Here is a 13,080-nt window from a genome sequence, read left to right as displayed (position 1 = left end):
TTGATAGGTCAGAGATTTACAAAACATCACGCCAGGGCAAGCCTACACGAAACACAGCCCTTACTTTACGTGTTTCTAAAATCCTCTATGGGAAAAATGAGTGGTGGAAAAGCGATTGGAACCATTTCCCTGTTTGACCGCTAGGTTTTATTGGTATTATAACTCATCTATTCAAAATCCTAATTTCCCCTAACCATAACCCCAAAGCCTAAAATGGCATTTTAACAAATGCAAGACACTTCTCTAAATTTCTCGTTGTCCTGATAACGCCTTTGAGACCCCTCTTTCAAAGTCACTGAGATCTGTTGTTCTGGCCACGGTAGCCAAAAGTAATGGGCAACTGGGCATTTTTGTACATGACCCTAAGCATGATGGGATGTTAATCGCTTAATTAACTCAGGAACCACACCTGTGTGGAAGCATCTGCTTTTAATATACTGTAGCGACCCGCACAGACAGCTGTGTGTTATGTGTTAGGCTAGTAGGTGGTTGTGTTGTACTTACCAGTACCCAGTGTTCGCGGGGTCCGACATGCCAATCAACCTGCTATCTGCCAATCACGGGAATGCCTGGAATGTTCTGATGCCGGGCATCCTGGCGGTTGGCGGAGTGGCGTGGAGGGGGGTTGGGCAGGGGGATGGAGCATAGGAAGTTAAGACCAGGTTTAGCCTTTGTTCGCTCTCTTACGTCTGGCCTTCACAAGAGAAGGTCACGGTTGGCTTGTGGGTTCTTTCATTTATTTGGCGTGTGCTACGGCCAAACAGTAGCCTGTGTAAAGTGGGTTAATAAACCGTCAATTCGTAAACTCAATCCTCAATCTGGACAATTGTTCCTTTATGATCTAGTCAGGTCATTACAATGCTTTGTATCCCTCATTTACTCAGGTGTTTCCTTTATTTTGGCAGTTACCTGTACATCTACATATGCTAAATATGAATATTCTACTACAGGGATGGGCACCTCCAATCCTTGGGGACCTGATTGGTCTCACACTTTTGCCCCCAGCCCCAGCTAACACATCTGACTCCAATAATCAACTAATCATGATCTGTAGCTTAGAATGCAATTAGTTTAATCAGGTGTGTTGGCTAGGGATGGGGGAAAAGTGTAACACCACTCCAGCCACCGAGGACTGGAGTTACCCATTCCTGTTCTACGAGCTAGGCACCATCACTAATGGTGGAGTCTGACTTCTAAAGTTATTTCCTCTTTTGTCTACTCATCCAAAGCCTAAACATCTTTGAATGCCCCTACTTCCTCCGATCCCAAGGGATCCATCTCATGTTTCCAAGGCCATAGCTCATCTGCTACATGCTCCTGCATCATGTAACACTGGATGTAGTCCCTTGGGAGGAGAGGTGAAATGGTAACCCGATTCCACCTGCTGACACAGGCACTGCTCCCCTGCTCAGACATTGCATGCATCACCAATGGTTGCGTGCCACGTCATCGACTGTGTCATCAACTGACCGATTGCTATAACATAATGATGTGGTTAGCTGAAACTTAAAATACCTATCCACGCATTGTAAGATCTGGCATGCGTCAGCAACGCCTGGGCAGAGGAACGCGCCCAAAGACTGGTGCTTTGCTAATTATGTTAGACAGACAAATTGTGTTATTGACACAACCAATTTGAATAATTCATGATCTGACACACTACAGTGCTATCACCTTGCAATACAACTACCAGTACCAGACCTTGCTATGACAACTGGACTTCAGTATCAGACTTCATTTAAAATCTCTACTTTCTAGAACCGAATTTCTAACATGATTCGATTAGCTTTTTTCTTTCTCCTTTTAAAGTGAATTGAGTTTTACAACTTTATTTTGGCATATGACCTTGACATACTTAAGACCCTATAAATCAGAAATGCACCTTCCAATTATGCCTTTATATTGAATGAGGGATGATAATAAGACAGGGCTTACCACTTTCACTATAATTAAGCAAGGGGTGTGCACTATATCATCTAGATGTTGACATATGGTATGGGAATTGTGGAGCTCTCCTCCCAACTCCCGAATTCAAGTCAACCTACTGCTCCCTCTGCTAAACATAATCAATTAAGTGAGCCCATGTCATGCACGCTCCATTGTGTGCTATGGGGTCACAGGTATCAACTGGAGAACCAATTTAACTTTCCTTCTGAGTGACTCTTGCGTAAGCTGAAGGCATCAGTCATTTACAGGTGTAACTCACAGGTGGACCAGATTACATTTCTTGCCAGTTTGGAGGGATTTGAATACCCTCCCAAGTTCACAAATCCTAGGGCTTGAGTTGACTTAGATAATAAACTTTAATTCACTGTAGTAACACTGCCCTGGGAGAGAACAGCTGTCAAGTGTGAACCGACAGGAATATATACAGTACCAGTCAAAAGTTTGGACACACCTACTCTTTCAAGGGGTTTTCTTTATTTTTACTATTTTGTAGATTGTAGAATAATAGTGAATATATCAACACTATGAAATAACAAATATGGAATCATGTAGTAACCAAAAAAGTGTTAAACAAATAAAAAAATAATATATATTTTTGATTCTTCAAAAGTAGCCACCCTTTGCCTTGATGACAGCTTTGCGCACTCTTGGCATTCTCTCAACTAGCTTCACCTGGAATGCTTTTCCAACAGTCTTGAAGGAGTTCCCACATATGATGAGCACTTGTTGGCTGCTCTACTTTAACTCTGGAGTCTAACTCATCAATTGGGTTGAGGTTGGGTGATTGTGTAAGCCAGGTCATCTGATGCCACACTCCATCACTTGGCCAAATAGCCCTTACACAGTCTGGAGGTGTGTTGGGTCATTGTCCTGTTGAAAAACAAATGACAGTCCTACTAAAGCGCAAACCAGATGGGATGGCGTATCGCTGCAGAATGCTGTGGTAGCCGTGCTGGTTAAGTGTGCCTTGAATTCTAAATAAATCACTGACTGTGTAACCAGCAAAGCACCCCCACACCATCACACTTCCTCCTCCATGCTTCATGGTGGGAACCACACATGCAGAGATCATCCGTTCACCTACTCTGCGTCTCACAAAGATGGTCTCATCAGACCAAAGGACAGATCTCCACCGGTCTATTGCCCATTGCTCGTGTTTCTTGGCTCAAGCAAGTCTCTTCTTCTTATTGGTGTCCTTTAGTAGTGGTTTCTTTGCAGCAATTCGACCATGAAGGCCTGATTCACGCAGTCTCCTCTGAACAGTTGATGTTGAGATGTGTCTGTTACTTGAACTCTGAAGCATTTATTTGGGCTGCAATTTCTGAGGCTGGTAACTCTAATGAACTTACCCTTTGCAGCATAGGTAACTCTGGGTCTTCCTTTCCTGTGGTGGTCCTATGAGAGCCAGTTTCATCATAGCGCTTGATGGTTTTTGCGACTGCACTTGAATAAACGTTCAAAGTTTTATAATGTTTCGTATTGACTGACCTTCATGTCTCAAAGTAATGATGGACTGTCGTTTCGCTTTGCTAATTTGAGCTGTTCTTGCCATAATATGGACTTGGTCTTTTACCAAATAGGGCTATCTTCTGTATACCAACCATACCTTGTCACAACACAACTGATTGGCTCAAATGCATTAAGAAGGAAAGACATTTCTCAAATTCACTTTTAACAAGGCACACCTGTTAATTGAAATGCATTCCAGGTGACTACTTCATGGAGCTGGTTGAGAGAATGCCAAGAATGTGCAAAGCTGTCATCAAGGCAAAGGGTGGTTACTTTGAAGAATCTCAAATATAAAATATATTTAGATTTGTTTACACTTTTTTTGGTTACTACAGGATTCCATATTTGCTATTTAGTAGTTTGATGTCTTCAATATTATTCTGCAATGTAGAAAACAGTAAAAATAAAGAAAAACCCTTGAATGAGTAGGTGTCCAAACTTTTGACTGGTACTGCACACACACACACACACACACACACACACACACACACACGACCAAAAGTATGTGGACACCTGCTTGTCAAACATCTCATTCCAAAATCATGGCCATTAATATGGAGTTGGTCCCCCCTTTGCTGCTATAACAGCCTCCACTCTTCTGGGAAGGCTTTCCACTAGATATTGGAAAATTGCTGCGGGGACTTGCTTCCATTCAGCCACAAGAGCATTAGTGAGGTTTGGCACTGATGTTGGGCGATTAGGCCTGGCTCCCAGTCGGCGTTCCAATTTAGCCCAAAGGTGTTTGATGGGGTTGAGGTCAGGGCTCGGTGCAGGCCAGTCAAGTTCTTCCACACGGATTCAACAAACCATTTCTTTATGGACCTTGCTTTGTGCATGGGGGCATTGTCATACTGAAACAAGAAAGGGCCTTCCCACAAAGTTGGAAGCACAGAATCTTCTGTAATGTCATTGTATGCTGCAGCGTTAAGATTTTCCTTCAATGGAACTAAGTGAACAGACTATTATTCCTCCTCCGCTAAACTGTACATTTGGCACTATGTATTGTGGCAGGTAGTGTTCTCCTGGCATTCGCCAAACCCAGATTTGTCCGTCGGACTGCCAGATGGTGAAGCATGATTCATCACTCCAGTATCATGATGTGACTATCATTAATGTGATTACTGCTATTTATTTAATAATTACCTACTACGTTTAATTATTACTCGATTAAATTAATCATATAACAATGAACTCATTAGGAATTTGGGGCACCACGGGAGAAGTTCTTTACCGAGTTACTATCTTCCGACTTAAAGTCTGGTTCATCCTTGGGAGCTATTTCCAAACGCCTGAAGGTACCATGTTCATCTGTACAAACAATAGTACGCAAGTATTAAAACCATGGGAACACGCAGCCATCATACCGCTCAGGATAGAGACGCATTATGTCTCCTAGAGATGAACGTACTTTGGTGCGAAAAGTGCAAATCAATCCCAGAACAACAGCAAAGGACCTTGTGAAGATGCTGGAGGGAACGGATACAAAAGTATCTATATCCACAGTAAAACGAGTCCTATATCGACATAACCTGAAAGGCTGCTCAGCAAGGAAGAAGCCACTGCTCCAAAACCGCCATAAAAAGCCAGACTACGGTTTGCAACTGCACATGGGGACAAAGATCGTACTTTTTGGAGAAATGTCCTCTGGTCTGATAAAACAAAATCAGAACTGTTTGGCCATAATGTCCATATTTTTGGAGGAAAAAGGGGGACGCTTGCAAGCCAAAGAACACCATCCCAACCGTGAAGCATAGAGGTGGCAGCATCATGTTGGGTGGGTGCTTTGTTGCAGGAGGGACTGGTGCACTTCACAAAATAGATGGCTTCATGAGGAGGGAAAATTATCAACATCTCAAGACATCAGTCAGGAAGTTAAAGCTTGGTCGCAAATGGGTCTTCCAAATGGGCAATGACCCCAAGCATACTTCTAAAGTTGTTGCCAAATGGCTTAAGGACAACAAAGTCAAGGTATTAGTGTGGCCATCACAAAGCCCTGACCTCAATCCTGTAGAAAATGTATGGGCAGAACTGAAAAAGTGTGTGCGAGCAAGGAGGCCTACAAGCCTGACTCAGTTACACCAGCTCTGTCAGGAAGAATGGGCCAAAATTCACCCAACTTATTGTTGGAAGCTTGTGGAAGGCTACCCGAGACATTTGACCCAAGTTAAACAATTTAAAGGCAATGCTACCAAATACTAATTGAGTGTATGTAAACTTCTGACCCACTGGGAATGTGATGAAAGAAATGAAAGCTGAAATAAATCATTCTCTCTACTATTATTCTGACATTTCACATTCTCAAAATAAAGTGGTGATCCTAACGGACCAAAGACAGGGAATTTTTACTAGGATTAAATGTCAGGAATGGTGAAACTGAGTTTAAATGTATTTGGCTACGGTGTATGTAAACTTCCGACTTCAAATGTGTGTATATATATATATATATACACTGCTCAAAAAAATAAAGGGAACACTTAAACAACACAATGTAACTCCAAGTCAATCACACTTCTGTGAAATCAAACTGTCCACTTAGGAAGGAACACTGATTGACAATAAATTTCACATGCTGTTGTGCAAATGGAATAGACAAAAGGTGGAAATTATAGGCAATTAGCAAGACACCCCCAATAAAGGAGTGATTCTGCAGGTGGTGACCACAGACCACTTCTCAGTTCCTATGCTTCCTGGCTGATGTTTTGGTCACTTTTGAATGCTGGCGGTGCTCTCACTCTAGTGGTAGCATGAGACGGAGTCTACAACCCACACAAGTGGCTCAGGTAGTGCAGCTCATCCAGGATGGCACATCAATGCGAGCTGTGGCAAGAAGGTTTGCTGTGTCTGTCAGCGTAGTGTCCAGAGCATGGAGGCGCTACCAGGAGACAGGCCAGTACATCAGGAGACGTGGAGGAGGCCGTAGGAGGGCAACAACCCAGCAGCAGGACCGCTACCTCCGCCTTTGTCTAGGATGTGTTATTTTAGTGTTCCCTTTATTTTTTTGAGCAGTGTATATATATATATATATATATAAATGTATTGTAATGAACTGTAATGAACTTATCCTCTGCAGCAGAGGTAACCCTGGAATGAGTAGGTGTGTCCAAACTTTTTATTGGTACTGTGTGTGTATATATAAATATATATATACACACACAGTACCAATAAAAAGTTTGGACACACCTACTCATTCCAGGGTTACCTCTGCTGCAGAGGATAAGTTCATTACAGTTACCAGCCCCAGAAATTGAAGCCCAAATAAATGCTTCACAGAGTTCAAGAAATAGACACATCTCAACATCAACTGTTCAGAGGAGACTGCGTGAATCAGGCCTTCATGGTCAAATTGCGCAAAGAAACAACTACTGAAGGACAGCAATAAGAAGAAGATACTTGCTTGGGCCAAGAAACACGAGCAATGGGCAATAGACCAGTGGAAATCTGTCCTTTGGCCTGACGATTTTTGGTTCCAACCGCCCTGTCTTTGTGAGACGCAGAGTAGGTGAACGGATGATCTCTGCATGTGTGGTTCCCACCGTGAAGCATGGAGGAGGTGTGAGGGTGCTTTGCTGGTTACACTGTCTGTGATTTATTTAGAAATCAAGGCACACTGAACCAGCATGGCTACCATAGCATTCTGCAGCGATACACCATCCCATCTGGTTTGCGCTTAGTGTGACCATCATTTGTTTTTCAACAGGACAATGACCCAACACACCTTCAGGCTATTTGACCAAGACAAAGAGTGATGGAGTGCAGCATCAGATGACTTATCCTCCACAATCAGCTAGGCTGTCATCAAGGCAAAGGGTGGCTACTTTGAAGAATCTAAAATATATTTTGATATGTTTAACACTTTTTTTGGTTACTACATGATTCCAATGTTATTTCATAGTTTTGATGTCTTCACTATTATTCTACAATGTAAAATAGTAAAAATAAAGAAAAACTTTTGACTGGTGCTCTAACTAGCTATCTATCTAGCTTAGAACACAGTGACAGTTCCCTGTCGATCAGATAGCAGAAATTGGTTGTCTTCTAATACATATTGCAGGTGAAGTCACCAATCAATATACAGTCCAATCAATCAAGATGTAACCGAAACAACTTAAAACTTAGTTGTGGTATTGGAAAATGACTGGCACATGGAGAATGACTTCAGACAACCATTCTGGTGATGTCAACAACATGAGTGATATGATACGCACTGACCCAGCATATTTACACACAATCAAAGTGAGATGTTGATGCAGATATTTAGGCTATCCATCCCTATTGCTCCAGTCTGGGTGTGATTAAAGGTTTGTGTATGTGTGTGTGTATTTGTTTTTGGCAGGGAGACAGATATTCCAGCCTGGGCCCCCTTACTCTACCAGCTGCAGCTCCTGGACATCAGAGAGAAGCCTGACCCTCTGATTCTCCCCATTTCGGACCGTATGCGCATTGCAAACCAGAAACGAGAGCGTGGGAACTTCCACTTCCAGAGGGAGGAGTACAGCATGGCTGCCAGGGCCTACTGGATGGCTCTTGATGTCCTTACTACACATACTAGAGGTAATCCTTTCTTTCAATACGTGTGTCATGCTACTCACGCACGCAAGCACAGGGGCACGTGCCCCCTCAGATTTGTCCTGTTAATAAATAAATACACTTTTTTTTCTGTAATACTACTAGCCATCTACAGATGTAGGATCTTAATTTGAGCCAGTTTGCTAAATCAGGAAAATAATCCTGTGGGAATAGGAAATGTGAATTATTATGTGGATTATAATGAATGAACATTTTTGTAGGGTTCGATACATTTTTCGTAAGGGAAAATCAAATGTAATTTCAAATTGGAAATTACAAACTTCAGAAGACTTTTTAAACCTCATATACACTACACATTTTAAAATGTCATGCATTGCAGGAAAGTTCTCCTGCAACAGGGTGATCAGATGAAGTTCCTACATCTGTAGTAATTTTATGAAGTTGGCTTTAGCTAGCCGAGATAGGTTTCCAATCCCTCAACCTCATAACTAGCTACCAAGAAGACATTTCAGGATATCAATCAAGTTAGAGTAGCTAGCTTGTCTAACTATCTTAACTGGCATGCCTGCTGGCAAGGTTGGTAGACTTTAGAAAAGCAAACAATCACTAAATGTACTGAATAAGACTCACATTTTTTTTTACAGATGCAGAGAAGCATATTTATTTTTATTTTTTATATACCAATTTTAGTATAGAATTAAACATAATGATTATGACTCTAGATTGCAGGAAAAGGCTGTTTCAGGTGTTTAAAAAATGATAAATTCTGCAACTTCCGTCCCACCCCCAGCCATCCTCACGTACTTTGTGCCCCCTCAGATTTTTGGGTCGCCCAACGCCCTGCGCACGCACACAGCTTTTAGTTAACTAGCACACTTCAGAAAAATACAGTGTCCACATTTCCAGCACTCAATTGCCTGATAGTCTCTTAATGGCTTACTGGTCGTCCATCTCAGAACTAATCATGCTATCATAATGAGGAGCATATCCAGCAGAGGTCACTGTCATGAGAAATGTTATTGTTGATTCTTAAATCAAACCTAATAAACGTTCATGTTAATTCAAGGTCCTTAATAATGTTCATTGCTGGAAAGGCAGGGTGGACCCAAGAGAGACATTCGACAGAAATGAGTCAGTGAGGAGAAGAGCGTGGGCTGCATCTAAATGTATCAATGATGATGGGCCAATGGCTACATTTTACTCAGCACTTAACAAGAAATGAATATATTCAATGCAAAAAGACTGCGAATTTAGCAGGTTAGCATTTTTCGTCATGAATCTTGTTCTGGAGGCAGTTCTGCAGATTGTGGCTGCACCAGCAAATGACCACAGTCATAAAATCAGATTTTAAATCGAACCCTAACCTTAACCACACTGATAACCCTAACCTTAAATTAAGACCAAAAAAGCACATTTTTGTTTTCATACATTTTTACAATATAGCCAATTTCGACTTTGCAGCTGGCCCATCTAGCGGAAATCACTCAGTTCTGAATCCAGGGCAAGATTCATGACAATGCTTGAAGTTATCAAATGTGGTAATGCAACAGAATATTAAGAAATTCAATACATGGTGAAAAAAACACCATTATTGAATATCTGCATTAGAATTATCACTGAATATTCCAACGGATATAGGTTTCTATACCACTGATTTACATCTCTCGTGATCATTCACACTTAAATACACAATGGCAATGCACCAAACTTTGGATTATGATGACTTCTTCATGGATTTTAGTGAGATTAATTAACTTTACCGTCTCTATAATATACTGTAAATCCTTGAATAACTGCTCCTTCCTCCCAATCTAATCCTAACATAGCTCTGCTAACAACAATCCCTCACAGATCTTAGACTAATAACTCTCACTTCAGCTGTAACAGAGAGACTTCCAAACTCATAGGAGTGTCAAAGTCAGCGCTTCCATAATGGCGCTAACAATGAATTTTTACTGAGGCAAACAAACACACAGATGTCCTTACAGTACATCAAATACCCAAAGTCTCGCCTCCCTTTAGTTCCTGTGAGTATATAATTCCCCCTAACACCCAGAGAGACTGGGGCTCCAAGGACATATACATGACAATAGCCCAGGTGTGAGGCTGTGTGGCCTGTTTCTCTCTCCCCCCCCCCCCCATAGATGGTAGTAGTGATGTGCTGTTGGAGGGGGAGGAGGAGGAGGTGCAGGACTACCGTGTGAAGTGTCTGAACAACCTGGCAGCGGCTCAGCTGAAATTGGAGCAGTACGATGACGCACTACACACCAGCCGGGATGTTCTGTCCCTTGATCCACAAAACGTCAAAGCCCTCTTCAGGACAGGGAAGGTGAGGGACACACTGTAACATTACCTGTCCTTCACAAGTCTATGGTGCCTGGTTGGAAGGGGAATTCTATTCTAAAACCATATTCAGACATTTTAGATGGGTGTAAAGATTTACTGCCATTCAACATGTACTACTGAAACATGTACAGTATACAGCTGAAGGATGATTGTTGATTTAGCTGTTCAGATATATTGCAATCTCTTTGCAGCTTCTGTCAGACAAGAGCGAGTACAAGGAGGCAATGGAGATACTGAAGAAGGCCCTGAAACTGGAGCCGTCCACTAAGGTGAGATAGCCTATTTAAATGAGGTTCAACACCTCCACCTCTCCCTCGCCTCTAGACTGCTAGTGAAATCCACAAACAGATAAAGGGTCAATGTCACTACAGGTCCCTGAAATCATTCCCCAATCAAACACACTCATATGACACTAGGCCAGAGATTCATGATTTTATTTCCATAATATTTTGTAAAACTGCACGCAATACTCAACAAGTTCTTAAACCATGTCTGGAGTAGAGTGTGACTCACAGTTCACAATAAGTTTACAGAGTTATGTACTATTACCCAATACTGCCAATATTAAAGTATTGCCAAAAATGAACAACCTTTTGGCATGGGTTTGTGTTGTATTTTACAGCACTTAGTGTTGGATTTACACAATATAGTTCAGAAAAGCAAAGCCAACCAAAGGTATTAGAGCCTAACACTTTGCAGATATCATTTTGTGGTGTTACTTCCATAGCCACAGTGAAGACCTGTTCTGTCTTGCTCCTAGTGCTGTCTGCTAAATTCTCTACTCAGCCACAAAGATTTACACATTGAGTGATAAAGCAAATCAAAATTGTTATTAATGTAACATGTTTTATTACTTCAGTTAGTTCCAACTCATTATGCTAAACAACTCCAATGCTACCAAAATACAAAGTGTGAAAAACAACATTTAGAAACGTTTGCCCTTGTGGGTAGAATTCAGAATATTGTGTGTTTGTTAGTTTTTTTAACCCATGCTCTGAATGTGTTTTTCTGTGGCCTCAGCCCCACTTGGCCTGACCTGCAGTTTGCACTGCTGTCATGGTGAGACAGTCTTGTCTAGACAAAACTAAAATATCTGCTGACTTGGTAATTACACCCGTGTCTTGATGGAGAATAAAGTAATCTTTCCCTTTAGAGACCTGATTTAAGTGTGTGGGTAAGGCATTGAAAAACAGAAACATGATTCTGAATCCGAATTATATAGAAAATACATTTTGGGCTATAGGTTAGTCCAATAACCAAGGGTTGGAACCAGTTCAGGGAACAGAACCAAAAACCGGAAAATAACATACTTTTTCAAGGAACAGAAACAAAAGTGATCCATACCAGTATTTTAAAAGCATGGGAACCGGTTAATAATGTTATTTTATGTTCCAGGCAAATCTTTGCCAGTGTGTGTGTGTTCAGCCTACCTTCCTGTATTCCCAGTCATGTGAAATCCATAGATTTGGGCCTATTGAATTTATTTCAATTAACTGATTTCCTTATATGAACAGTAATGCAGTAAAATCTTTGAAAATATTGCATGTTGCATTTATATTTTTATTCAGTGTAGTTAGAGAAGAATGGATTAACTTTTTCAATGCTAGTTAAGGATACTATAGGCCTATTTATCACGTTTCACATTGAATTTATTAACTACAAAAGGTAAGAGGTGTGTTGTTAGCTAGCTCAAATGACATTCAAAGTTTCTCCATAGAAGCCGCTCCTACTATGTATAATTCTGTGGACCTAGCTATTAAAGCGTGCCAGATTGTAGTCCTAAAACCCGGAAATAAATTACCTCTGGTTCGTTCAGTCATCCCTATGGAAAGAATGAATGGGGAAAGAATAGGCTTTTGGAATAAACACCGAAAATAAAGTTAACACAGGTTTAGGATATTTTTTACGTTTTGTTATATGAGATAATAGCAATCAGTTAACATGCCCTTTATGAATTATGAAGCCTTTGTCATTTATGTTTTATTATTATTATATAAATTATCAAAAAGTGAGTAAACTGATGAAGATTATCTAGAACAAAACGTATAAAATCTCCTAAACGTGTTTACCACATACCTCATTTTCGGCGTTCCTAAGCGTGTGTTTACCACATACCTCATTTTCGGCGTTTATCCAAAAACGACATTCATTTTCCTTATAGGCTTTGTGCAACAAACCATGGTGGAGTTGGTGCCTACAAAAATATGCCCTTACATTTTCACTCTATTCAGATAATGCATATCATAACAAGATGCCCAGCGCTTCAAGCCTATCCCTCAACCCTTTCTCGGGTAATAGCTAGAAGGGATCCGGCTTTATTTTGTATTTTATTTAGCATTTTAGCGAACCCCTCACCCTTTTCCTAACCTGTTACATTCATTATCCTAACCTGCTGCGAAAAGTCAAATCTGACGTTAATTTGACAAAAGCTGGATCCCTTCTAGCTAAGACCCCTTTCTCGCTCTCTACCCACCCGACAAATTTCAATCGCATTTTACGCCATAGGCTACACTTGTCTGTCCATCAAGAATGTTAACAACTAGTTTGCCTGCTCTATCCGCACTGATTGGTGAAGTCATTTAATGAGCAAAATTAAGAAGAAAAAAACTGTTGATTTCACAGGTTAAAAAAGGAACAGAAATGAACGATATAACCGGTGCTTTTTAATTGTTTTCCGGTTCACGACTTTATTTGGCTGGTCGGGAACAGTGGAATGGAACGGGAAAAAAGTGATGGTTCTGTTCCGAATTA

The 13,080-nt window shown here is 41.0% G+C and overlaps 1 protein-coding gene across 4 annotated transcripts in view; it reads left to right on the top strand.

The window, feature by feature from the left end:
• Nucleotides 1–13,080, top strand: part of LOC139540484 (peptidyl-prolyl cis-trans isomerase FKBP8-like) — a 56,303-nt gene that overhangs the window by 41,447 nt on the left and 1,776 nt on the right. For all 4 annotated transcript variants that reach the window (XM_071344350.1, XM_071344347.1, XM_071344348.1 and 1 more), the window contains 3 exons: nucleotides 7,790–8,007; nucleotides 10,128–10,312; nucleotides 10,521–10,598. In XM_071344350.1, coding sequence (XP_071200451.1) covers nucleotides 7,790–8,007; nucleotides 10,128–10,312; nucleotides 10,521–10,598 — 481 coding nt within the window. The remainder of the gene's footprint in view (nucleotides 1–7,789; nucleotides 8,008–10,127; nucleotides 10,313–10,520; nucleotides 10,599–13,080) is intronic.

The sequence above is a fragment of the Salvelinus alpinus genome, chromosome 15 (assembly GCF_045679555.1).
Source record: "Salvelinus alpinus chromosome 15, SLU_Salpinus.1, whole genome shotgun sequence".
NCBI lineage: Eukaryota > Metazoa > Chordata > Actinopteri > Salmoniformes > Salmonidae > Salvelinus > Salvelinus alpinus.
This window is presented reverse-complemented; position numbering and strand designations above follow the sequence as displayed.